Here is a 27356-nt window from a genome sequence, read left to right on the forward strand (position 1 = left end):
GGGGCTGTTACCATCTTGAAATTGCAGTTTAAAGGTAACCAGTAACACAAAAGAGTACTTTCTGTATTTCCATTGAAGGAGCTGAGAAAAAAAAATCTATAAGAAACCATTGCTGCAATTTTATTTTAACAAAAGGGCAGATTTATTCATGTTTACAAACAAGTTTCAAAAACAAAAAGGAGAACATGTATGCTACCCACTATCAACCTTTCAAAATGCCAACAGCCCTCATGCTGCATGAAGGATTCTATAGATTAGAAAAAAATCACAGTTCCACTCACAGTTCACCAAGACAGCACTAAACTAACATGATTAGACAAAAACAAAGGACTAAGATTCTGATGTATTTTGATTTAATCCATTTTGCCCGAGATAACAGAAATATTTCAAGCAAGTTCCATCACGTATTGATGTCCTGCATTAAACAATCCTACTAAGTTCTGAACAAAAGTTATTCATTAAGTTTCTCAAAATTTTTAAAAATTAAACAGTTGTTTCAAAACCATTAAGTAGTAAATGTATTTAAGAAACTAATTAGGACAGAGGCCATAACTTCATTAGAACACCACTGCTCATGTTTTTACAAAGCATTAGTGTTATCTATTTGGCTATTAGTAGTAGCAATTTATCTACAATATTTAACAAGGTAAATTGCAGGCAAAATTTAGTACAGTTTCAATAGAAACACCCTTTTCCTGAAAATACAGCAGTATTTGAAGGACTAGTTTTTTTGGTTTTTTTTGGTTTTTTTTTTTGTTTTTTGTCTTCTCTGCATCATTTATAAGGAAGCTTCCCATCTATGAACAGGAACAAAAAAGTATCTACAAACCTTGTAAACAGATCTGTATCATTTATAAACATAAATAATCCAAATTATTAACAGCCAACAGCAGAAATTAAAGTATCAATTCAATGATCCAGGGCCTCCTTGCCCTTCCCAGCTTTCCCCTCATAAAAGGATCATGATAAACTAAAGCTCTGCTAACACACTCTTCAGGACCATTCTTAGTACAACAGATGATCCACAGGTCACTTATGCTGAGTTACTGTTTATCTGTCAGAGTTCATTATTACGCCCACCCCCAGAAAAGCACCCTCCAGTCTGGCAGAAAGCTTTTTTTAAAAAAATAAATCTACATTCGTACAAGTGTTTCTTCTGTTGAAGTCCAAGACAAGAATAGCATCTTGTCCATCATAATGTGTGAAGAGACCCAGTTTCAATTTCTTTACAATGCAGCTAGTGTGTTAACATTCAGCTTACAATCAGAGTGATGTTTCCAAACTATGTAGTGGGCTCCCTGGGGATGAAGAGGTAGCAGACTTGTTCTTGTCTGTTGTAAGGTGAATTCCACTGTCAACCGCATTGTTATTTCTATTGGGAGAGGGAGGGGGACTAGAGTTGCGTTTTGTTGGAGCATCATCTTCAGCATCAGTATCATCAATAAGGGGAATATGAGGCTCGGAGTCTTCTATTCTAAACTCAGGATGCGTCATAAAATTGTGAATTGAACTTCGTGTCTCGGGTTTCTCTAGCCCCTCGTACAAGGAGCTACGAAATGCATTCACCACTCGGATCTGTAAACAAAGGAAAAATACTGATGAAATGATACAGATTTACTGATAATGGCATGGCTCTTATGACTTTGAATCCACAAACAGCGAGACATGAGTGAATCAAATTTGTATGATGCAGTGGAACTTGCAATAAACTGTAAAAAATGAAGAGCATTTCAGTAGAGCACTGCCAGTCTACACAGTAGGAATAAAAATTGTGAAAGCACTGCAAAAAGCTGAAGGGCCCTAAAATTCAGACATGGCACTAGAATTATTTGATTATTTAACATGGGCTAAGCATTTTTCAGAAGTGAGGCCAACAAATATTTACTTACTCAAAAATTAAATCTCAATGAGTGTTTTATTGAATATTTGGGTGGGATTGGAGGGAGGGAAGGCAAGGAGAGGCTGAAAATAAGTTAGGGGATAAAAGGGTCACTGATTCTCATGCTAGGAATTAGGATGTCAATTGACTATGAAAAAGCCAAGCAAGTGTAAGCCAATGTCACAATGAACAAACATGTACGAAGTCATGCAAAAATAAGGATACCACTGTAACAGCTGTAAATATTCGAGTATATAGCCATTTACCACACTAGAGAAAGCTCCTTAGTAAACAGGGCTTTGGAAACTTAAGACCAGAACTAGGAAATTGGATACTGTACTGTACAGTTTAATAGCCAGGACAGGTTGTGACTTTGAAGAGACTACTTAAGTTGCACCAAGTATGAGAAAAACAGGATGATCAGCCTTTGCGAGTCTTCAACTTACATTGAATTCATGGACACCATTTCCAGGGTGAGGATTGTTTCGTGTCTTTTTGTTGTTTAATATTTTTTGAATCAGAAAGGTAATCTAACAGAATTCATAAATAAACCTTTCATAGTTCAAATATATATAAAAGAAAGTACAGCTTTGTTTTGCAAATTTTGCGTATCCAGGCAGACTTGAATTTAAACTTTCCGAACCATTATTTGAATGATGAAACCAGCTGCCCACATCCCCCCTTCTCCCATATCCCATGTTTCCCTGACCAACTAGAGAAATTCAGGATTCATTCTTGAACTGAAAAAACAAATAAGGTGAGGAGGAAGTCATTGACTCATTTGTCCAATGCTTTTCCTACAATAGTTTCCCCCTACTGTTGACTCCCTAGTCAATTCTCAACATCTCTACCCTGAGCAAGTCTCCAGCAAAGCAGTGTGAAATAGTGTTCAATAGGAAGCAGCAGAGCAACTCCATAGTAAACAAGAACTTGCTGTTACCAACAGCAAGTCAAATTTAAAGCTTTTTTTAGCACATCCAAGATGACTTGTTTGAAGCTGAGAAATGCATCATGACTAGTGCTTCAAGAGTTCCTCAACAGAAAAAAAATGAAGTTACTTCCAGGTGAAAGAATGAAGGAAGGTCAAGCAGATCAAGAGCAGAGACTTCAAAATAGCTAGGATACACGAGGGAAGTTCCCTGTAAACACAGAAGGGCTCCCCCAAAGCAATGTGTTAAATCAAATAGGTTAAATAGAACCACAGAGCCTGATAAAGTCCCATGCCCCGACTATGTTCTTGGACCTCTTGAGGTAGCATAGTTTCCCCACCTCTGCTCCCTCAGACCACTTGCACAAAGAATTTTACTCCAAAGTGATCATGTCCCCATTATTGTACTACAGGTGCATGCTGAGCCCAATTAATCATGGAGACAAGGGAAGAGGGCACAGGGATTAAAGGGACACAGGGATGGGGCACACAGTCAAGGGGGAGGACATAACTACCAGTAAGGGGAGGATAGAAAAGAAAGTCAATGTGCTGGAGGAAAGATTACAACAGTATCTAGTACTTTACTGTTCATTGCATGAAAAAAAAAAAAAACTGAGCATGCTATCAAAGACTTGGCGCATTATACAAGGTTTAAACAGGTACCTAAACTGTCTTGGCACTAACAGAGAAAATCAGCAGTGAGAATGCCAGACCGAAAGTTTGCAATTACTTTATTTGGCACAGTACATCCCACTGTGCCATTTATGTTTCAAAATGAAATATGAATGTCTCATGGGACTGTTTTTCATTGCTTATGGATCAGAATTTAGAACATCAGCAGCAATGAAAAACAATTTTGGTTTAAGAGGACATCCGTAATTATCATAGAATATATGCATACCCTCACAATAAAGACTTGGTTGCTATGCAGAATGCATATTACCCAAGTGGACTAGTCACTAGAGCAAGCCCAGGACCCTCAGAGTACAGCCACAAGGGCAGAAATCAAACTTTCAGCACTTTAAAAGGGAAAATCTAGTGTTTTGAAGGCTTTATTTTCAAACACTCAAGATAATTAAACAGGAGGGATAACTATAAATAAATCATGTAAGTGAGGTGCAAACAAGACAATTTGTTAAGCGTAATTCATACTGTCATCAGGCCTTCCTCATATTAGTACCAGAATAGCAAGGAATGTAGTTGGCACTCCAAATCCTCCTAGCCAGATGGCTGCTTAAGTGTTGCAACCTTACTTCATAAGAACTATTTTCCAACAAGCAGCTCCAAAAAAGAGACAATAACACATCTGCTTCCCATTAATCTATATTAGTTCTCAAAAGTTGTTCTTCTGAAGGGCATAGCAGAAGGCTGTAATAGTGAGGATAAAAAACTAGTTCTCTGCTATGGTAGCTCTGTATCTGCATTGATCATTTGATGCAATGAGATGCTGCAGTGCCCAGTAGATTCTGCTCAAATAGCAGCATGGAATGTCATTGCTCTCTAGAGAATTCTGTATGTCTAATTAATGTTCTGGAGTGTAGTTAGGGATACAGGTTACTAATTAGCATTTTAACTAGGAGATGCAATCCTGTATGCTCTTAAGTGTTAAATCTACTTTTCATTTTGTGTTCTTGAGGCATGCAAATTTGTGAGCTGAGCTTCTCAGTACTACTGCAACGTAGGGAAATATCTGTCTTGCCAATGGAGAACAAATACAGAGGTAAATACTTGTGCAAACTCACAGGTGAATTCTAGCCAATCCCAAAAGTAAAAAATAAATTAAAAAAAAAAATCTGAAGAGATCATGTCACTTTAGACAGCTCCTGAAATTAAGGGTCTTCATCCATCTGGTAATCTGAAAGTTTAAGCAGGGAGGGAAAGGGGGAAGCCCTCTCCGAATTATTTTTTTTTAAAAAAACCAATTATTTAACCCGTCTCTAGGAAGTTAAAAAAAGTTAAGCTTGTATTAAAATGGAAAACTCTGTACAAAGATATTGGCTATCAGTATTCAACTACAACTATTTTGCATCTTCTGGCTCCAGAGTTTAGGCCTACATCCAAGAGTGAATAAATCTCCAGCCTCTACAGAGAGGAAGGCTGAAACTGAAATGCCACTTAAAGCACAATATAGAGAGGGTAGAATTTAGCTGAGACAAACTTCACTTTCACTGATGGCTTATGAACCTGTTCCCAGAAGAACCTAGAGAGGAAAAAGAACCTTTCAAATTCAAATGAAAATTTTGCCATTTAATGCTTAAAACTTTTTTCCTTTTTAGATTTGCTAATTGATATTTCTTCTGACTTGTATGCATTTTAGAAGCCTTGTTTCGCCACCTGAATCCTGATGTTGAAAAAGTTGTTATTCAGTAAATAAGGTCCAATGAAAGCAGAGATTCATAAAATTCCTTACAGGCTACAAAGAAAATGCATTTAGTGCTCCATATTCTAACTACATTCATATCTTCAACATACCATTTGCTTCCAAATCAGCTTGCTTACTTAAGTATTGCTTGTGCTGCAGTGCAAGAGATCTATTTTTATTGACCTGGGTCCATGATTTTACAGTTAATTCACTTATTCAATGCAAGGCATCCTAAGAGGCATATACTCGAAAATTTACAACAGTTTTCCCTTTTTATCTTAAAAATCCCTCTGTACACGAATGGATGAAGGCACAGGATGTGCAGGCTCACAGCTTTCGCAATAAAGTCTTTTGTTGAAACTGTTCCACCTGTTCTCAGCCCTCTAAGAAAAAAAAGTCTCGAGGACTCCACTTTGTGGAAGAGCTCTATAAAAGCCTGAACGATGATTTTAAGTACTAAGGAGAAAATGAGAAACGTTAGGTATGTGAATTAGGAAATGTTAATTTCATGCACTTTAGGAACACACACTCACACCCCACAGTAGTAGAAGCAGTAGTAGAGGAAAACACTACATGTGTAGGGGTAGAAATATTTGTTACATCATGGTGCTGGCTGGCGATGGAGGGTTGTCGCCTTAGAGCCCCCTGAATGGTACTTCCACTCTGGAAAGCATTCACTACATCCATCTGCAAGGAATCAGAGATTGTGACAGCTTGCTCAGCAAGAGAGAGAGAGAACAAGAGAAAGGACCATCCCATCTATAACACACAAAAAGTAAAGAAAAAAAGGCACTTTTTAAAAACAGAGCAGATACACAGGCAAGAGTTGCATTTAAAGCTGAAGAAAACAGAGGACCCTGAGGGATTACAAATCCATCCATACCCCCTTTTGACAGTCTCAGTCACACCAGTCAGAACAGCCACCTTAGTCAAAAATGGAGAGATTTCCCTCAGAACACCCACTGCATCCTACCTTTTTCAAGACCATACCTGAGTTTGTATCCTGTTTAGACCCCTAAACCACAATATCTGACCACGACGCAATTCTCTCTCAGCATGATCAATCTCCTCTACATCTTCTGCTAGTTCTTCTTCAGGAATCTCTTCCTTTTGTGTTCCATGACCAGCTTCTTTAAGGAATTTCAGTCGGCTGGTTGGAATTGTTGAAATCAACTAGCAGTGGATAAACACAGAAATCAGGATTATACTTTTTTAACAAGAAAAAAACCAGTAATACCAGTTTTAAGGTTAAACAGATATGCTGCATACAATTAGCAAAGTTGAAGAAACTAAATTACATGGGCTGGATGAGTATATCAGTGTAAAACAATCACTCCATCTGAACAGCTGCAAAGCTGTGAATATACTTACTACCTCAACCAAGGTGCAAAATTAAACTTGGACTACAAAACAGACTTGCCAGGGACAAAGAATTCCACATTGACATTACTTGACAATACCAGAACGGAGCAGTACTGAAGCTACAAAAGCCATTAATCCTGTAGATGGTACTTGTATCTAGAGATTTTAGAGTTTCATCAGTTTGATGAGCATGACATGTCAACTCAAGTGGGACTTCCATCATCTAAAGTAACCACAATTAATTCAGAAATACAGAAGAGACAATCATTCATTTGTGACCTGGGAGATATCAGTCCATTTGCAAGGGTGAGTGATGTTTCTGAAATTGTATGTATCTCAAGCCGTTACATTGCTACTTGGTGTACAGCAGTTTATATATCTTAAACAAAAGCTACATGTAGTTAAGGATAGTTGAATTTTGGTACATTATATCTAGCAGATCCAGATAAATCCCAAGACTGCTTTCCTTGATCATCACAAACCTAGAAACCATTTCTGCAGCTGCAGAGGAAAAATGCCTGCTCCAAAAGCAAGATAAACAGCCCTTTATGCTGAAACTGCTACTATGAATGCTCCCAGCTCACACTTCAGTTTCTATTATTCTCAGAAAATTAAAGCTCTTTGACTTTAATGAGATGCTAGAGCAGCATGAACTGAAGCAGGGAAGCTTTGTCCTTGCAAGACACTTTGGGTCAAAGGTATTTCAAGCCATCTCAATTCTCTTCTAGGATACTTTTAAACCTCAGAGTGACTCTATTTGATTTTTTTTAAATAATTAATTTTCCAAAGAACCTTGTTAAAAAGCTTAGTCACTTTAAGAATATATTTCTATGTATGTATTTACAACTAAAATTCATCCTACCAATTTTATGGTGAAACATGAAGTGTCTTTTACCTAGTGGAAGGAAAGAAACTGTAATGGAAAACTCTTCATGTGGTATGAAAAGTTTAGACAACTATGTCATTAAATAATAGAAAACTCTGTAGCTCTAAAGTTTCACGTAAATCAGCTTGCTGCTACAAGCACTGTTGTGCATGCAATAGTAATGACACTCTGGGGCAGGGGAAAGGAAATAAAAGTCCAAATGTAATGGCTTAATAGGTGGGAAGACTTTTCACTTATGTCACAATTATGCAAATGAGGATTAAAGAGAAAGCTGGTTTGACTTTTGCTGCATTTCTTGCTACTCCAGGAGGTTTTTAAATGAAGAAAATACTGTTAAGTTTAGCAGTTCTGATTTTTCAAGAAAACAATTAAGCTCAAAAGTTAAATGTGCCTGTTCATTGCATCTTGTATTCTTACCACATTTTCTGGTACTCATATCTCGCTGAAGATACAATTTCATATTTAAAAGGTAACAACAGCTGCTTCTAGTTATAAATTGCTAAACAAACCAGACACAGCATCTACTTATGAAATATAAGTAATTGACCCATTCTGAAGAAGGAATATTCAACTAAGAACTTTCCAGCTATTGAACAAGTCAATTTTACTATTTACTAGTAGTCTTCATATATTCAGGTAGTCCATTTGAAAGATCTGAATGCTAAAGACAGCTTGTTTGTTTTTTCTATTTAAAGTATACTGTTGCAAGTAGATATTTGGCACTTTGAAAAATCCTAGTTTACCTGGCCCCAAAGTAGTGTGCCCATGCCCAGGAAAATGGACCACAGCCACTGTTCAATTGTGAGTTCTGAGCAACTGAAAGGCTTTCCACCAAACTGCACAATAATTATCTGTGAAGAAAAACATAATTAAGCATGTATCAGTGATCTGGCACTAGAAAATTCCCTAATGCTTTAAGATCACAACAGACAGCTCCCCAAGAGAACATGGAATTTCCCATATTATTAAGCATATTCTTTCACTATTTCAGCAGTTTGACCAAGTTTCCAAACCTAAGCCATATTCTTCCACTTTTCAGTATTTCAAGAAGTACCCATTTATTCTTGAAATGTCACACTCATGAAAACCTGTTGATGCCTCAATTTTGCTTGTAGTTTTTTCCCCTTCACTTCACAATTACAGCATGTTTTTGATGCTACAAATGCACATTGATTACTTTTGCTATGAACAGCCATCTTGGAACTAAGTCCAAGATTCATAAACTCATATAAATACAATCCATAGATCCATAAGACATGAAATGTCTCAGAAGTAATTCTACAGGATATTACTATGCATCACATCAGTGTTAAATATTAGAATTTAAATCACCACATGTAGTAAATACTGGGGGAAAGAGGCAGAGATCTCAAAAGCTAAATTAAGTGAGCTCCTACTGCCTTAGCTATTACAAGCTGTATGGGCCCTAATGAGCAAGGTATCTCTGCATAGGAATTATATGCATGAAAGTCTGCCCTGGAGAATCAACAATTCAAAGTAGCAGGGCAGGCATGGAAAGGAGACAGTATTGACCATTAAGTAGGATACATGACAGCTGAAAAAGCACGGAGTATCTTCAGTTATTAACTCAGGAAAAAAAAAAAAAACCCAAAAAGAAAGAGGAAATAAAAAAAAAAAAAAACAAAGAAAAAAAACCCACTGAGTTGACAAATCTGGAGTTGGGAAGCCATTCAGTCTGCCAAATTTATAAAGGGACCACAGTGGCAGTCAGGAGTAATTTCAAAATGTTTGGCTTTATTGTACAACAATAGTCAATCTGCTGCATATGTAACCCCAAAAATAACAGCAACTTTCTGAAGAAGTGCCATCTATAAGAACCTAAACCTGAGAGAGTAAGTTCCCTGACTTAATGTGAAGGGGTGCATATGTTTCCAATGCTTGAACTGATATGACTTCCATCAACTTCATGAACTATCAAGTCTAAGGAGAAGCTTACTATGTAGGTTATATGTCCCAAATAACTTAATCCAAAATGAAAATAGCTTCTGAAATTAAATAGTATACTGTTTTGTTTGTTATGTCTTCTGACAAATTAAAGTGAAGGTTATTTAGAGGGTGAAAATATTTCCTGTGAACTATTTTCTGTAGATTGTTTTAAACTGGTGTTTCTCAATACCAGCATGTGGACCCAACCAACTGAAGATCATTTCATTTCCTTTGTTAGCATGTATTAAGTTAACTAACTAGCTTTTATGAATTCCCCTGGTGGCCCAGCAGAAGGTCCCTAGACATTAGGGCTTTTTTCACTTAAAACAGCACCTCTACAATATATACCAGTAGGTATCACTGATCCCAGCACCATTAAGGTAAAAAAATTATACTTAAATTTATAAAGCTTATTCATGTCCTAATCTCATTGAGAAAATAAAAGAAATTGTAGCTTTTTCTATAATTGTTTAAATGGGTTCTTGTTCAGCTACACAGTAGATATTATAAGAAAGATTTAGGGGCAAGGTGTGAATGAATAGATGACACATACAGCTTCTTTGTACTTTGCCAATAGACTACAACACTAAGATAAAACCGAAGAACTAGAAAATTCAAAAGGTAACTGCAAATATAACATTCCAGCATTACCAATTTCAAAGAGGTCTTACCTGAAAACTCCCATCAAGTTGCACTTACAACTTATTTTGTGCTTGACCCTGAAGGTTTTCCACATTGCAGAAATTAGATCTTTGGCACTAAGTGATTGGCATTTCCAAGGTAAGCAAGTACATTAGTGCAATAAATGCATTTTCCCTCCTACCCTCCAAGAATCCGCTTACCTGCACAACAAATGTCCCCAGCACAATAGAACAGAAGATAGCGTTGTTAAAGATTCCTTCAAAAACATTTCTTTCACCATGAATCTTTCGGGCATTAATTTCATTAAAAAGTTGCATCATCACAAATGTATTAAATACTATAGTATAATGTTCTGAAGGAGGAGCATGCAGAGGCGCGTTTCTTCCACTATCAATATCAAAAATTTTCTCACCTGTATATAAAAGGCATTTATGAACAGCTTTATTAGTGTATTTACACACACACTACAGCAAAAAAAGTAGTTTTAAAAACACACCTCTCTACAACATTCAGAATAACTTTGTAAAGCCTCAGTAGTCTTACCAGCAAACAGGAGTGTGAAGACCACTACAAGCTGGTAGAATGCATGACCCAAAATGTTCTTCATCATTGTACGAGAAATCAAAGGTTTGTTTCTACCATAAGGCTTCCGCAACAGAAGAGCTTCAGTGGGTGGCTCTGTTGCCAGGGCAAGAGAGGCTAATGTGTCCATTATGAGATTTACCCACAGCATCTGCACAGCTTTAAGTGGAGAATCCTATAAAGATAGATATATAAACCCTCCAATAGCAGAGCAGAAATTGCAGGAATTTAATTCATTTATCATACAATATTGGCATGTTCTGAAGAGCATTATGTTTTCTGGACTACTATTTAAGTGAAAGTTCAAACTCAAGAATTAATCAGTCATGACTTTTTCAACCTTAATTAGCTGAAACAATCCCCCACAGGTACGTACTTGTGTTATGCATGCTCCTGTAAAAGCAACAATTACTGCTACTACATTGACAGTAAGCTGGAACTGAAGAAATTTGGAGATGCTGTCATAGACATTTCGTCCCCACATAACTGCTTTAACAATACTGGTGAAGTTGTCGTCTGTAAGGATAATATCAGAAGCTTCTTTAGCTACGTCTGTTCCAGCAATACCCTAATAGAAAAAGAAAAGCATTATGAAATATAACAGGATGCACTGACTTTTTATGACAAAAGCTATTATGTCCTTGGTCAGCATTCACTTGGATACCCCACATCTGAAGGACTCCTTTAAAGCAAGCATTTAAAGGCCTACTGAAACAAGTTCTACTTGAAAGTTTTGCGCAAGCTTGGGAAAATGAAAACAAAATAATGCTTTCTTTAAAATAAAGACCTTAATATAAATTTGAGAGTTGACAGTAAAGACATGTTAAGTTCTCCCAGCGTTGTTACTGAACCCTGTTCAAGCTGAAGGCCACCAGATGGAGCAGTGCTACAGTTCAAGCTCTGCCCTAATTATTTTGTCCTATGGATTCCAGCAGCAGGCAACACATGTGCTTGCAATACAGTAGCTTGATAAACATTACCAAAAACCTATTGCAGAAGGGCATCAGCATTGAACAGTAGAATTTGCAATGTCACTGCATATGCATTGCAAAGCAACATGATATTCTTAAATTTTAAGCATCTCTGGTCTCCTACAGTACCCAAACAGCTGGCTTCTGTATAATGATGCCTGAAGACACCTACTTCAAAAATCTTTTCTTTTGGCATCCCAAACCCATGAACTCAATAGCAAATTTAATGACCTTTATTCTTGATATATATTGTTTTGTCAAGGATATGAGTGACCTGCACAGCTATGCATACACCTTAAAAGGTACCTTTAGATGTCATATGGCATATTTTAAGCACTGTTTAGGTAAGCAGTTAGAGAAGATAATTCCTTACACAGATGAATACAGATAGCAACTGCAGAAAACATTCAAAACAGAGAAACAAATCTGCCCCTGACAGTGGCAACTACAGCAGCTGTACTGTACCAGAACAAAGATACTTGTTATGACAAGACTGTTACAATCTAGAGAATATTTCACGTGTGGCTGTCAAATTTTCAAGTTATGTTTTTGAAAAAAGCTCCTTGAGAACAATGTGAAATCTCTTTCCCATTTTTTCTCTCAGGAGTAGACTCTGAGTCAGTGTTACTTTTTCTGCATGTGGTACAGGAAGAGTGTGGTCTTCATTCTTTCTTTCCTTTCAGTTGCTTTTAAGACTACAGTGACCTGCCATGACCAAAGTGTACCTCTTACACTAAAGAGTGAGGAGAATCCCTTTAGCAAAAGAAAGCTTGAGGAATCTATTACTCTTGCCTTGAAAGAAAGCTGAAACCCACATGATTAAGGCAGGAGTCTATGCAGTATAAGCACTTAAAAGCCAAAACACTGTTTGGCAGCCACATGAAAGGGTAGCTGAGAAAGCCACGTAGTCTAACAAATCATTCAGACGAGTGAAGATCTTACACTATCATAAAATGCTGTTGCTTCAATTGTACTCCAGATGTACAAGATATGGCCTCCAAAGCCATTCTGAACATCAGCTGGCAGTCTCTTTCATTATGGTCTCCCTGTTTCTGTATATACTTGAACGGGAAACAGATGATTAAGCTCATTCCAAATCAGATACAAGTTTTATTCAAAATCAACAACTATTATGCTATTTATAGCCTAAAGTAACTTTGTTTTATGTTGAAAATGTTTCAGAAATCTTCAGTGGTCTGTTCCAGCAGTCTGCAACAAGCTATTCTGTAAAATATTTTCAATTTGCATGTAACTGGAGATCTGCATCTTTGAAGTTTTATTCAGTGGTGAATGCCACAAGAACATTTCCCATCAAATAAAAATACATTTAAGTTAGAATGTTGACTTAATTAACATAGTTGTATACTAGGTTCATGAACCAAGGTTTTGTAATCTTAAGTGATTTGATAAAATACTGAGGGTTTTTAAAAAATCGTACCATAGCAAATCCAACATCTGCCTTCTTCAAAGCTGGACCATCATTGGTACCATCACCAGTTACTGCTACAACTTGCCTCTGGTCAAAGACAGTGCTGTCAATTATACCTGAAATAAAATTATATACAAGTGTTACAGTTCTAAATGAGCAACACAGCAGAGACTTAACCTAAAAGAGAAACACAGTTTTTTGTCTTTATCCATCATAAAAAAACAGTCACCAAAAAAGTTATCATTGGCTCCATTTCTCAAGCAGAAATGAAAAAAATCATTTGGAAACAACTTCACAGACATTTCCCATTGTTCAGTCCTAGTTTTTTTTTCCTAGAAGCAGTGGGAAAAAAATCTAGCTTTACTTAGAAGCTCAGAGAATTTTTACCTACCTTTTACTAGAGTGTGTTTGTCAGTGGGAGAAGATCTTGCGAGAACACGAAGCTTTGGCCAAATTTTATCTATTCGCTCTTGCTCTATCTGCAGAAAGAGCATTGATTACATTTTACACACGTAGGAGACTTAGAGTATGTGTTTGCTCCACTTGATGAGAGTCAGTATGCTTACCTCTCCTTTTTCATTGCGTATTCGCCTGTTAAAGTCTTTGCCCTCTAAACACAGGAAGTCCTCACCAGGATTCAGAATACCACATTTCAATGCAATAGCACGAGCAGTGTTAATGTTATCACCAGTGACCATACGCACAGTGATGCCTGCACGCTGACACTTTTTTATTGCATCGGGTACCTGTAAGCAAGAAAAAAAAAAAAACTCCACAGGCTCAGAGGCTGTACATCAGTTAAATAAATCTAGACATGTGAGTGAAAATAATGTTTATGGCTCAGTACAGAATAACTGTTATTGTAAAATGAAGACTGTAATTATGGAACACTAAAAAAAAAAAAAAGTACCACACCACAATTCTTTTCCTAAAAATCACACAAATTGCAATTCTGGCAAGAGGCTTTGTGCTACTGCTATGTCTATTCCCCTCCCTCCTGCAATTTTTCAAATACTGCAGTATTCAAAAATACCACAAGAATATTCATGACATTAGGCTCTACTGAGTACTGGCATTTTATTTCTGATTATGTGAAATAAACTACAGCTCATACTCCATTACTTCACCCATAATTTCTACTGTGAAGTGACAATAGTCCAGATCAGTCCCATTTTTCCACGTACATGTGGCATAAAAGCTTTCGCAATTAAAAAACCTTACACCTCAACCACAAGCCAAACTCAAACTCCTTGCCCTCAGTTCTCAGATGCCAAGTTCACCTCTCCATCATTCCCCATGAGAAGCTGGTAATAAGCACAATGGCTAATCTTATCCAAACCAAAGTTCTAATACTCCAAGTGGTAAAAGAATAGCAAGTTGTTTCATTTGCTGAGATCCTGCACAGTAAGTACCTTAAGTTATTAATTTGTACAGAGCTTCAGTAACACAGCATAAGTGACATGAAGTAGTTTTAATCTGCTTTTATAGTTCCATTAATGTTCCCTTCCAGAAATTAGATTTTCATTTATTAACTATTGCTTAAGGCATACAATAGCAGCTCAGTTTCTTGTACTCTGCATGATAAAAAACATGAATGCCATGTAACAAAATCACTGCAGCTTAGCTGGTGACCCTACCTCAGGTCTCACAGGATCTTCAATCCCAACAACAGCAATGCATGTCAGACCAGTAACGATATCATTTTCATTGTCCCACTCTGGTTCAGGTTCCCCTGCTGGGAAGTCTCTGAATGCCAGGCAGATGGTTCTGAGACCTTCAGAAGCCATTGGCTCAATTACAGTTTTCACAATATCATCGCGGTCTCTAGGTCTAAATACCTTTGGTTCTCCATTAGCACTCAGTATTTTGAAGCACCTGGAAAGAAAGATCAAAGAGTTATAAAATTTTAACCTGAAGTTCAGCCCACTCTTTGACTTGTTAGGCAGCTCCAAGAAGTTTCTATAAGATGTGCTTTCACTAGACATGCAGGCACAGAAAGCCAGTAGTGGTATCTCTAAGGTGGGTCTTCTCCAAATGCACTTGATTTCTTCACTTGAAAGACCTACTTTCTGTAGAAAGGCAACTGAGCCAGTTGTCCTAGGATGAAAGTAATGCCCAGTGAATTTCACATACACATCAATTACCTCCCAAAAGTATCCATTTCTCCATGGTATATAAACAGATGGGTGTCTGCACTAGTTGAGTCAAGCAATCCAGTTTCAAGCTCAATAAAATAATCCCATCTTGTTAACAGCAATACAGTCTCAGAAGTAAGTACACTTTGAGAACAGGCACGTGCTGCTTCAACAGCAAGCACTAAACTTACAGCACTAATAAGCAAACTCAGGTACTGCTACCCTTAAGAACAAAAGTTTGCAGCCCTTCCGCCCAGTCTAAGTGGAGAGAATTAAGAGAGCATCTGGTATGTGAGGCAATGTGAAACATTAAGTTAAAAACAAATATTGAAACTGATTAAAATGTTTGTATAGGAGACTAGATCCATCAGTATGCACTTTAGCATTCAGTACATACTCTCTTAGTTATGTTTCTTCATGCCAAAGATGCCACTGCTTTCACAGACAGCATTTATACTTTACCAGTATTAATGCCATAAATGTAATACTACCAATTATTTTGAACAAGAAATTCAATCTTGCTCATGTGTCCTTCACAAAATTTTGCCATAAAGTAACAGCATTATGCATTAGTTTTACAGATCAGTATGTATACAGCACGGGGTGGGGGGAAGTAATTAATTACTTTCATTAAATATCAAGTTCTGACCTTGCAGACCTGCAAAGATGACAAGTGTTACAGTTATGAAACAGGTAATAGTCCAAGGACTTAGGGAATTCCCAGAAAGTTTCCACCTCATACCGAAAATTAAAATTAAGCAGTCCCTTAGAGCTTCAAAATTCATATCATAACTAAAATCTGAAGTCTACGTGAATTTTCTGATTTCACTTATCTGTTCAAATGTCAGCATTCATTAAGGATATCTAGCGTTAGCTGAAATCATAAGGCTGGTGACAAATTCAAACATTCCAAAATGACTAAATACATATAAGTAAGTTCTATGCAAAGACCCCATTGAAACTCACTTCAAGTATTTGATTTAGTGATAAGGAAAGAAAAAAATAAATTGCTCTACTTGCAAAAGTTTCTGCATTTCTTCTACACTTACTAGTGACTCATTTGTGTCTTATAAATGTTCAAGTTTCAGTATTCCTATAACATCCAAATTAGTCTAGGTTTTCTTGTTCTTTGCCAAATGTCATTATTATTTATTTTCTTTTTTCAGTCATAAAGTCAAGTGTACTACATGAGTCTGGGATGACTGAGTTCTGGCAGCTCTTACAGTTCAGTGGTTCAATATTGTAAGTTACAAATACTTCAGAAGGTAGAAGTAATGTGAATATAGGCATACCTATTAATTGATAAGGTTTGACTTAAAATCTAGCTATGCAAAAGAAATACAGATTTTAAGTTCCACATCAAAAGGAAGAAGAGTCATTTAAAGACAGACATTTTGTTCTCAGCACAAAAGCTGAGGAGAAAGAAGAGTTCATATTTTTTCTTTAGTACATTATTACTTTGCTAGATAATGATTAGGGTTGCTATTAACAAGCAAAGAAGTAAATTTAACTGATGAATATAATCTATGTGCTACTCAGACTGGAAACAGTTTGACATTAGAACCAAAATAGGCCTGGCTACCAACTGCTGTTCCTAGAGAACATGATGTATACAGGTTTGATGTCTCTCCTCACCTAGTTAGGAGTTACCACAGCTGACTTCACATCTATAAAGGTTTGTCCCAGTGGTGCTTAATCACTCACTAAGTCTAATCTCATTCTAATAAATCCTTTATAGGTGGGCAGATGGATAAAGAAGCAATTGCTTTGTCATATTAAAATCCCTCAAGTTGTTTGAACATTCAAGCTCAACCTCCTGTTAAAACAATTGACTTGAACAGACAGTTGCCCAGTCTAAGCAGTAATATGCTAATAGTAAGCACTTTCCAAAGGTACAAGCCCTTCCTGGCATTTAGGCACATCAGCTATTGGGACTTTACTAGAAGGCAGGTAAGCATTTTGATCAATCACACCTAAAGGTAAAATAGTTTAACTAAAGTATGTCGACCATTTCTTTCTCTCTTTTTTTTTTTTTTTTTGAGGGGTAGGGCTGGGGTGTTTGAAGTAAAGTAACTAAAGAGCCAATGGCCCGTCTTACTGTAGAAATTCAAACAACAGAAGCACACAAGCTGTGAAGCTGCAGTCACAAGGGTCAGTCTCCCCACTTATCACAACATTTAGCCAAACTTAAGTGCTGAATCACAACAGTAGTTGTTCTTACTTTTTAAGAACTATCTCAGAGGCACCTTTACTGAATATCCGGAAACTGCCATCAGAGTTTTTTAACACAGTACTCATTGATTTTCTAACAGAGTTGAAGGTGTACACTTTGTACAAATCCTCTTCTGGTATCTCGTTTCTTACATCCTGATAATCACGTTTTAAATCCAAGAGCAATCCCAGCAAGGCACATTCAGTTTTATTTCCAACATGACGTGGTAGGCCACCTTCTTTTTCAGGAGGCTGCAAGAAGAACAAGAACCATCACTGATTAGGTTAATTTATAAAACCACTGAAGCACAGCACTCAGAAAACAAGGAAGGACAAGCTCAGTTCTGGGATGGGAAGGTTTCCTTTTTTCAGTAATTATTTTATATGATCCAAAGTAATACTGCTGCTTTTTAAAAGTAACTTCTATACCTATTCAGGATCCTTCAATCCATCAGAAAACACCCGTTAAGTTTGTATCAATCCCAACATGACCTTTCTAAAAGACATCTTCCATTACTTTAAATGTTTATCTGATCAATTGAGTGTAGGCCCTGAACAATTATTTTGGATTTTAAAAGCACAGATAAGTTCACATACACTGTCTTTAGCAAGTTAATGGTATTATTTCTGCTAAATTAAGGTATCTGCTCCTATAATAATTCTTCAATGATTTAGACTATGACCACATCACCTGTTAGCGCTCTTCTGAACAAACTAAGTCTTTAAGCTTCTTAAGTCTCACTACAAGTTCTGTTTTCCAGGCCATGGCCTATTTAACTGGAAAGAGTTCAGAAACAAGTTTCCAGTCCTTTAATATCAGAAAAAGATTCTTATCTCTACAATGTGGGATATGCAGATACTAGTCCTATAAGTAGTATTTCTCTCAAAATACTCAAGCTTATATACCTATAACACTGCAGGGGTTTTTTGCAGCAAAATAGGGAGAAGCACTTACTCAATCTGACATGTCTCAGGTGCTAGAGCTGAATTACATTAATCATAAATCAGTGGTCCACTTTCATTGTTCAGAGCTGCAAGATTTTTTTAATTTGTCTGTACTGAATACTTGCACTTTCAAAACATTCACTTTAACATGCAGTTTAAGACATCAAGTTCTGGGTGCCCCACCTGACATATGAGGATGAGCTGAAAGGGCTGGGATTGTTCAGTCGGGAGAAGACAGCACTCTGGGAGAGAAAAATTTTGGTGTGTTTTAAATGCCTGAATAAGGCAGTTGGTTGGAACAATGGTAAGGACTGTCCAGCCAGACTTTCTAGTGGTGTCCAGTGAGAGGACAACAGGAAATGGATACAAACTGCAGCTTTTGAAACTCCGTTTTTAAGATAAGGAAACACCTTTTACTCTTAAAGGTGATCAAATACCTGATCAGGCTGCCCAAAGGTCGCAGTCTCCATCCTTTGAGATTGTTAAAACCTGACAGGGTGCCCTGTGCAATGTGCTCTGACTGATTCTGCTTTGATCAGGAGGAGTGGATCAGAGGTTCTCTCTAGAGGTCACTTTCAGCCCTCTCTGAGTCTGTAAAGCAGACTAACTCTACTGCAGTGGATGTAATTCAGTTTAAATTGTAGTAATAAGGGATTTGGTCAGCTTACATACAGCTACCTTTTTATTGATACAGAAAGAGCTTTAGAAAAGACACTGTGAAGCTCCTCACATGCTGTAACTCATGATATTTCCATCTTGTTTCAGAGAAATCAGTGCTGTCCAGTACTGCTATTATGGAAATTCTTGCAGACATACCATTTTTTTTGGTTAATAAGTAGCTTTTGAATGGAGTTTTCACTGCTTTTTGTGCATACAAGGCATTCATAGTGGAGGCTTCTGCAAAATCTTGAAATGCTAATTCATTTACTAAAATCCTATTTATTATTTTTACTGCCTAAAGAATGAAGTTATACAACATGTTGGAATAACTACAGCAAGGAAGCTATGTTTAGAGTTTTAAAAAATAATCCACACAAAACATTAAATAATCCACTAATTTAAAACGTATAGCAGTCCATTAGTCTTTAATTTCAAAGCATTTTGCAAGTTTCAAACATGATTTTGGCCAATATGTTACCATTCTAAAGCTTACAAACTTATACAGCAGTATGCAGAATTAAAATCCTTACCTGTAGTTACATTTTTTCATTGTTTTATTTCATCTACTACTCTTAAATACTGATTGTTTAATGTTTATTTTTAAGCAGCTCTCAAATCCAGCAAAGACACTCTTCAAGTGGGGTAAACAGCCCCACTTATAAAAACAAACAACTGTGCACTTGAAAGGAAATCATCTTAAGATTTTATCTTCGTATTATAAGTCCTAACTGAAATAAGATTTTTTTGCCCACTGAGTTTGAAATGAATGGTTCAGCAATTTACAGCAGGTACAAAATACCTTATCCTACATTGTGGCTCACATTTACAATGAAACTGCCTGTGGCCATCAGACAATCTGCATCTTTTGCCAAAGTTACTCAGTTATCTTGATTGAAATGATGAAATCCACTTACCAGTATTTTGGAAGTATAAGCACAATTAACAGAAATTCCTGTCACAAGATAAGCCATAGTTTTCTCTGGAATAGCTTCTGGTTCTGGAATTTTTTTGTAATGTTTTTCGTTGATGTAGGCTTGGACCACTGTCATTCTGTTCATAGTCAGCGTTCCCGTTTTATCTGAGCAAATAGCTGTTGCATTGCCCATAGTTTCACATGCATCCAGATGTCTCACCAAGTTATTATCTTTCATCATTTTCTAAGGAAATAAAAGCAATTAACAGCAATCCATGACCATTACCTCACTTCAGAAATTCTAATTTATGGGGTCCTATCTTACAAAACATTTTTAGAAAACACACAGTCATTAAGTCTTCTGGCATATTTAAGAGGAAAAGCTTGCAGCTGCCACTTTCTGTATAGGTTCCCCTGTCTATTATGTTGCAGTAAACTTCATTTTGAACAAGGTACATAAATACAGTCTTAATCTCCTGTACCTGCATGTGACACTGGCTATTGATACTATTCAGACTTTTAAGAGCAAAGTGTTTATGACGATATTTAGAAATGGAGAAGAGGTAAGGTTTGAGCTTTACCAGATAAAATGTTTAAAAAGTCATTCTGCTTACAAGGAAAGTCTAATGCAGCTTATTTGATCTATCTGAAGATCAGTTAAAACAGATTTCAAAGATCCTTGATTAAGACTTATAATCAAATGCAAAGTGGGACCCTAATGTGTCAACTAAAACAGTGAGGTTTACATGAGTTTCACAGATTAAATATGGCTTTAAATTCTTTCCTTAGCAGGCTTGTATAGCATTTTCACCTCTAAGAGGAAGATGAATTTCAAATGATACAATGAGGCCACTAATAGTAATTGCTGTAAGTCATTAATTTAGAACACAGCCTAAGCACCCATCATCTTTACAATTAGATTTTAAAAAATCAGTCTCAGCATGCTGATGCAGTAAGAAAATTAACAACACAAAGAGCTTAAGTTAAAAAATATGCTGTACAATAAGCAGAAAACAAAATGCCTTACACTTAACATTCAGTCATAAAAAAGAAAAAAAACTTGAAGCTTTCATACCAGTTGTTTACCACATCATCTAGGCAGAAGTTCAGATTTACAGAAAAGTTTGATATTTGCAAACTCTAAGACATCTGCTTGTTGTAGGCAGATGCTACAATGCTACATACTGAGCCCACTTAGCTGGTGACAACAGGCTGGCAATGCTCACTGTTCTGGTCAGTGGGTGTTCATTCAAAGATGAAGGAAAGTACTGCAGGAGAATTCTTATGCAGTTCAGAAAACAAGTAAATCTTCTTCCCAGTCTGATATATTATATAATATTCTCATATCTAGCTCTAATGCAGCATAACTAAATTTGCATTTAACAGCTACTGAATACACCCACCTACATTTAAAAATCTATTTGTCCTCTACCTACTTACCTTAACAGAATAAGCCAGAGATATAGTGACTGCAAGTGGAAGACCTTCTGGTACTGCCACCACCAAGACTGTAACTCCAATAATGAAGAACTTCACAAAATACTGAATATAAATTGGAGTACATTCAGCAAGCCAAGGTCTCTTCTGAACCCAGAAGGTATCAATTACAAAATATAACACAAGGATAATGACTGTGATCGCAGACATCAACAAACCTTGTTAAAAAGAGAATAAACAGTTTTAAGAAACTATCTAAAAAATTTGGCAATATAGATTATGGACACATGCAAATACTTCTATCTTTAGACATGTTAATTTAGAACTAAGGTTTCAAACAGACAAGTCAAAACACTGAGGTAATTCTCAGAGGTGTTCCAGCATCCAATGCAAGTATTTACTCAGGCATTTCACCTAGAAATCCCTAGAAATTTTTCTTCTCCAATTTAATTGAAAAGCATGGAGCTAATTAGTAACAGGACAGACCAATGAATATGTAAAAAGTCAACTGACTAAGCAGAACAAGAAGTGAAAAAATTCAGGAGGTGTTCACCAATTTTCTGCTGACTGATTGATTCAGTAGAGTGCTTCCTTGCACTCCTCCAAGCAAGAGGACAGGAAAATCCATGCATGAATAGGTGAGTATTAAGGCTGTGAGGGGAACTACAATGGGTCAAAAGGTACATAAGACCTTCTTGGAAGATATGAAAAAAGAAATCTTTGACAAGGACAGTAGTTTACAGTAAACAAATAATGGAATTTGTTAATCTCGCTGAAAAAATTAATGTCGCCATACGCAACTGCAGAGTGTTACAGCTAAAAATTACATTGCTCCATTTCAGGCTGTAACTGTCTAATGACACAAATGCTAAAGTCAGCCCTTCTTGAGCTGTGGGTGGGGCTACAGGTCTTCTTGAAATTCCTTCCAGACTGAACCTTTCAACAACTCGGACCAAAATAAATCCTGAAATATTTGAATTAAACCATTACACACTAGATAATATAGCATAAATTTTATACTGAACTTCACTGTTGTTTTAACCTACTTTCAAGTGGCAACAATCTACCAAATATTTTGACAAGGCAGCTGAATAGTAGCTGTTATAAAAGTAGGAAATCAATAAAAATATTACATATCAGCAAAGCATATGTTAAGTGGAAAATTCTAAGCCTCTGAAAGTACTAGAGAAAACCTTGTTGACTGTGCCATGTTCTCCAGACTTCACTCAATTTACAGTTCTCTGGGTATATTGCTAAATGTTATATCTAACCAAAAAAGGTCTTTTGTAATGTTGTCCAATGTTATGAAGCTGGATTTTTCCCTCCTAGAAGTTGGCACTTGAAAGCCTGAACCTATTTAAATTAAGAAAAAATAAAAGCCATCCACATGACATAGCCTGAGGAGCCATCAGCATACTCAGGCACAACAACATACTTACATGCCTTAGAATTTTGCACTTAAGTACCAGCCCTGAGAGGTTTGATTATTTTATCACCTCACAAACTACGCATGTTCCAACTTTTTTTAATGTGACATCAACATAAGGAGAGTACTGAGACATAGTACCTGCTTTGCCAATCTGAACTGCGAGCTTTGTGAGTTTGCCTTGGAGAACTGACTTTTCCTTCTTTGGCAAGTTTGCTTTCTTCTTGTCTTTCTCATCTCCATCTCCACCATCCTCACTCTTCAGTGGTTGCATTTCCATGGCTGCACCATCCTGAGCTTTAGCTAGAAGTTAAGATCAAAGAAAAGTTTAGTCTCCCTAAATCCTTTAGCTGAGTCTCCCAAATCAAGGATACCTAAAAAGCTCCACTAAATATAATAGCACGGAGTATTATATTGTGCCCAGAGAGGCCATACTACACATGAATGTTTAAAGAAGTATATTGTGTATAGGTGATAGAATATCAAGTGCAGTGAAGCATTTGTTTTGGGCAGATTCACTTATGTCATCTTTACCATAAGCACTTTGGATCTAAGGATTCAATATGCATTTTTATCAAAAAGTCTGTATTCATCACCTTTGCTATTAGAAAACAGAGACTTTCAAGAAAATCAGAGAACTTCCATTTACCTTTGTTACGGTTTTCAACAGCTCCATCTTGCTTTTTACCTGTCAGAGAGGAAAACGTGCTTTAATCTGGCTGCACAGAATTCATTATTTTATATATGTTTTTATATAATAACTACATTATACTGCTAAAACAAGAAACCACATTATTTTTAAAAAAAGTAATACATATAAGTCAGCTCCCAGAAACAGTTCCTGGCACTTTTTGGACTTTTCCTATAAAGATTGCTGCAGTGTTAATCTACTTGGGTTAAGTTTGGACAAATTTTTGATACTGACACTTGTAAGGAAAGCTTTACAAAAGACTTCCTGACACATTTTTCTAGGAAACATATTTGTGACAATCAAGTGATTCTGGTGGCCTCTGTCTTGCTGTGTTCTTCCAGTACCTGCCACCAATATCTGACTACCTCTGTAAATAAACTACAGGGTTTCACTTTGAGAAGCAGTGCTTTTGTAAAACACTGCAGAAGCTACTGTAGTATAAAATATTCACAAATCCACAGCAAAGCTTAGCAGAAGTACAGCACTGGGTTACTGGATCTATGCTAACCCTATTTACATGTAAGCATAATCTGTAGGCAGCATACAACACTGTGAGAATAGCCCAAGTTCATAATAAAATATGACTCCCACCTCTGTTCAGAAATAGGGCTCAACAAGAGAACATAAAGAAGGACAGTGAAATAATAAAATAATTTAATAAGTGAAATATTAAAGGTCGTTGGAAGACTGACACATGTTATTTTGGGGGGCTTAGTAAGTGACAACCTTCTTTCTAAGTAGAGAAAGCAAGGGTTATAATTACAGTTTGTGGTAACTTGAAATGAAAGCGCAAAATTGAGGAACTTTTAAACCATTACATAAACATTTTCAGTATTACTGGTAATTCACCAAGTCTTTGGCCTTAGGTTATGTAGACTGAAATTTACAAGAGTACTCAGATAGAAAATCAAATTATCAAGCAGCCTGACTGGCATGACATTTAATACCTCCACTACACCATTACTCTAGACATATAGATAAGATTTCTCCCAGTGCTCTCACAAAGCTGAACAGAAAAAAAACACAGAGCATGTTCACTTTCTCCACAAGATGCCACCTCAGACTTCTTAAGAACTCATCATTGTTTCCTAATTTTGTATTTGTTCTCCTCTAGTTTCCCTCTTCCTCTTTCAAGAGCGAAGTTCTACATTTGAGTCACTTGTAACTCCTTGTACATACATTTGCTTTCACTCTGAACCATGCCATTTACAGCCAGCTAAATATAGTCCTTTTAATCTCCTTAACATTCACAGATCAGTTAATTTAGTTTAACCTGAGTTTTATCAAGGAGAATCTTATTAGGCACCTAACTTAAGGGAAAGAGGAAGCTGTCTATCTTGGGAGACAAAAAAAACCCTGCAAGTGTTCGGGTCCTAGGATACGCCAAAACACTACTTGTCAAAGAAACTTCTGCTTTTAGAATAATAAACACTGCCAGAATATTAATAAAAGCTATAATCCTCTCCGTATCTCCTGCAGCAGCTGGTACTGCTGTTTGTTTCTTTCTCCTTCCTCTCCAAGAGGAAGAGCACAGGATGGCAACAGTTTCACACTAATTACTGCAAGTGTTGCAGGTCAGCTTTTACTTTTGCTATCATGCTCCAGCTTGAAACTAACTTAGAACTTTCAATTCTTCTTGTAACAATTTTTCCAACTTGTAAAGAAACTCACTAGTTTTTTTGGGGTTTTTTGGGTTTTTTTTCAAGTTTCAAGAAGAGTCAGAATTGTAAAGTATTTGTGGGTTAGGACAAGACAAAAAAACCTTCAATCCCAATCCTGCACAGGGCACACATTTTAGCAATTGCCTATTGAGTTGGAAGAATCTTAGAATCTTAAGTTTGAAGAGTCTCTGAGAATCTTAAACACATTTTTGTGTGAATTTTCCTTTATTGTCTTGTATCCCTGAGACAAAAAATACTATGCTTTGGCTAATAATTTAATTTTTGATTCTAGTGCCAAGAAGTCCCAGACTTAGTCCCACACAGAAGACTTCATAATGCTTTCATGAAAAATTTCCACCTTGAAGCTCAGTCCTGAACATGCCACATGTGAGCAGCACTATCAAAACATTACTGCTTAACATTTTTAAGCTTTGATTATTGGGCTAAAGGCTAAGGTTAGATAAGTGACCTTATAATAAGGAAGACAGCTTATTTCATTCTTCATAGAAGAGCTCCAAAATATGCTCAGTTACAAACCCCTTATCCTTCCAAAATCTAAGTTACAAGAAAGTGCCATGAGCAATTTGCCTTGTGTGTCTCTGAGCATTCAGAATTTCAGCTCTGAAGAAAATGAGTAGCAGAAATGCTACTCAAAATGCCACAGAAAATGTCTGCTCATTTTGTATCAAAATCAGTCATGCATGTTTAAGTTATCTATCCACAAGCTCAGCAGTATGAAAAACCTAAGCTTCTTCCCTTCAAGTGTTACAGAAGAAATCCTTATAAGGGGCATTTTCCATCTGTCAAATGCAGAACTAGATACTGATTAAGTTGAACTTTATAGTAACTTATTTTCCATAAACAAGGATTTGCTATTAGACATCAATGCAAGTTGAAGTTTCACAAGATGAGAACTTACTTATTTATACATGGTATGTATGGCTAGTTAGGAATTGCAAACTTTCCAAACTCTGACTGATCAATGAGATCTGAAATTTAACTAAATTTTATGTAACAAGACCTATTAGTAGTGGTGCACTCTCAGGTCACTGGACCTAAACTGTTTTTCCTGTGAAATTTACAGAAGGTATGAGTGTTTTAAAAAGCTTTCTGGCTTTGAATGACTGGAAAATATTGTTATCCAGTAATATTCAAAAATTCACCACCATCCCCACTCCCACACCACCGCCAAGGTATTTGAGATTAATGTGCCTACTTTTTTTTTCCTTCTTTTCTTTTTCCTTCTCCTTCTCCTCTTCATCTCCTCCAGCCCCAAGTAAAGTAAAGATGATTCCAGTCTGAGAGTTCACACCTACAGCAGTAACCACCATTCTTCCAGAGCCTTCCATCACATGTGTACCTGAAAGATTGAATTGGGTTTTCTACTGAGACTCGAGCAGTTATATGGCAAAGCACAAAAGGACATTGAAGAACCAAGCTTTAAAACTTGACTTCGAATGAGTGAGCTATGTATGCATACCACTGTGCTTCCCTAAAGCTTTACCTGCCAGAGCTATCTGGAAAGAAAACCCATAAATAACTACACAAAATGTTTGTCAGCTGTATAGGTCTGATCACTCCAACAAAGTTTTGTACATGTTGGACTGGTTTGGGATAGTTCTAGGAGTCAACTGAGATTAAAAAAAAAAAAAACCACCCAAAAAACAAACAAACAACAGCAAAAAAAAAAAAAAACAAACACAAAAACCACAACCAAATTGCTAGTTTTAACCTCAAAATTTTAAATAACCAGCTTACTGCAGAAATAAATTACTTTATTCAAAAATTGTCAAATGCTACACACCTGACAGCAGCATAGGATCTCTGTCCAGAGATTTCTTAACATGATCAGATTCCCCAGTCAGTGAGCTTTCATCAATTTTGAGGTCATTTCCTTGAATGAGTATGCCATCAGCCGGTAAAAGGTCACCTACGAGAGATCACTGGGTTTGTTGACAGCACTTCCTTTTTTAAAAATGAAAGAAGGTTCAACTTTAAAAGTATGTTTACCATATTTCACTTGTGCAATATCTCCAACAATTATGTCAGCTACGGGTATTTGGATGACTTGGCCACCTCTGATGACTGTGAATTTCTGTTCTTGTTCAATACGGCTCTGCAACCCCCGAAATTGTTTCTCTTTACTCCAGTCATTGAAAGCTGTTACTAATACCACACAAACTACAGATAGGAGGATTGCTGCTCCTTCAATCCAACCTGCTTCAGATTCTTCCTCTTCTTCACCAACATTTACTGATCCACATACTGCAGAAGACAGGTTTTAGATTT

General features: G+C 36.7%; 1 protein-coding gene across 18 annotated transcripts in view; it reads right to left on the bottom strand.

Moving 5' to 3' along the window:
• Positions 1-982: 982 nt before the first annotated feature.
• The window catches only part of ATP2B1 (ATPase plasma membrane Ca2+ transporting 1), a 32519-nt gene continuing 6145 nt past the window's right edge, over positions 983-27356 (bottom strand). For 2 of the 18 annotated variants that reach the window (XM_062492083.1, XM_062492077.1), the window contains 18 exons: positions 27078-27332; positions 26872-26997; positions 26284-26427; positions 23365-23403; positions 22857-23018; positions 21293-21507; positions 19854-20096; positions 17345-17586; positions 14626-14863; positions 13555-13734; positions 13380-13467; positions 12998-13104; positions 10965-11156; positions 10550-10763; positions 10207-10418; positions 8161-8268; positions 6160-6342; positions 983-1575 (listed from right to left, as the gene is read on the bottom strand). In XM_062492083.1, the coding sequence (XP_062348067.1) occupies positions 1264-1575; positions 6160-6342; positions 8161-8268; positions 10207-10418; positions 10550-10763; positions 10965-11156; positions 12998-13104; positions 13380-13467; positions 13555-13734; positions 14626-14863; positions 17345-17586; positions 19854-20096; positions 21293-21507; positions 22857-23018; positions 23365-23403; positions 26284-26427; positions 26872-26997; positions 27078-27332 (3260 nt within the window). In that variant the 3' untranslated portion in view covers positions 983-1263. Of the gene's footprint in view, positions 1576-5702; positions 5929-6159; positions 6343-8160; positions 8269-10206; positions 10419-10549; positions 10764-10964; positions 11157-12997; positions 13105-13379; positions 13468-13554; positions 13735-14625; positions 14864-17344; positions 17587-19853; positions 20097-21292; positions 21508-22856; positions 23019-23364; positions 23404-26283; positions 26428-26871; positions 26998-27077; positions 27333-27356 lie in introns of all 18 variants that reach the window. The other 16 variants (XM_062492089.1, XM_062492086.1, XM_062492076.1 and 13 more) reach the window with 15 other exon arrangements.

This window comes from Cinclus cinclus, chromosome 4, assembly GCF_963662255.1.
Source record: "Cinclus cinclus chromosome 4, bCinCin1.1, whole genome shotgun sequence".
NCBI lineage: Eukaryota > Metazoa > Chordata > Aves > Passeriformes > Cinclidae > Cinclus > Cinclus cinclus.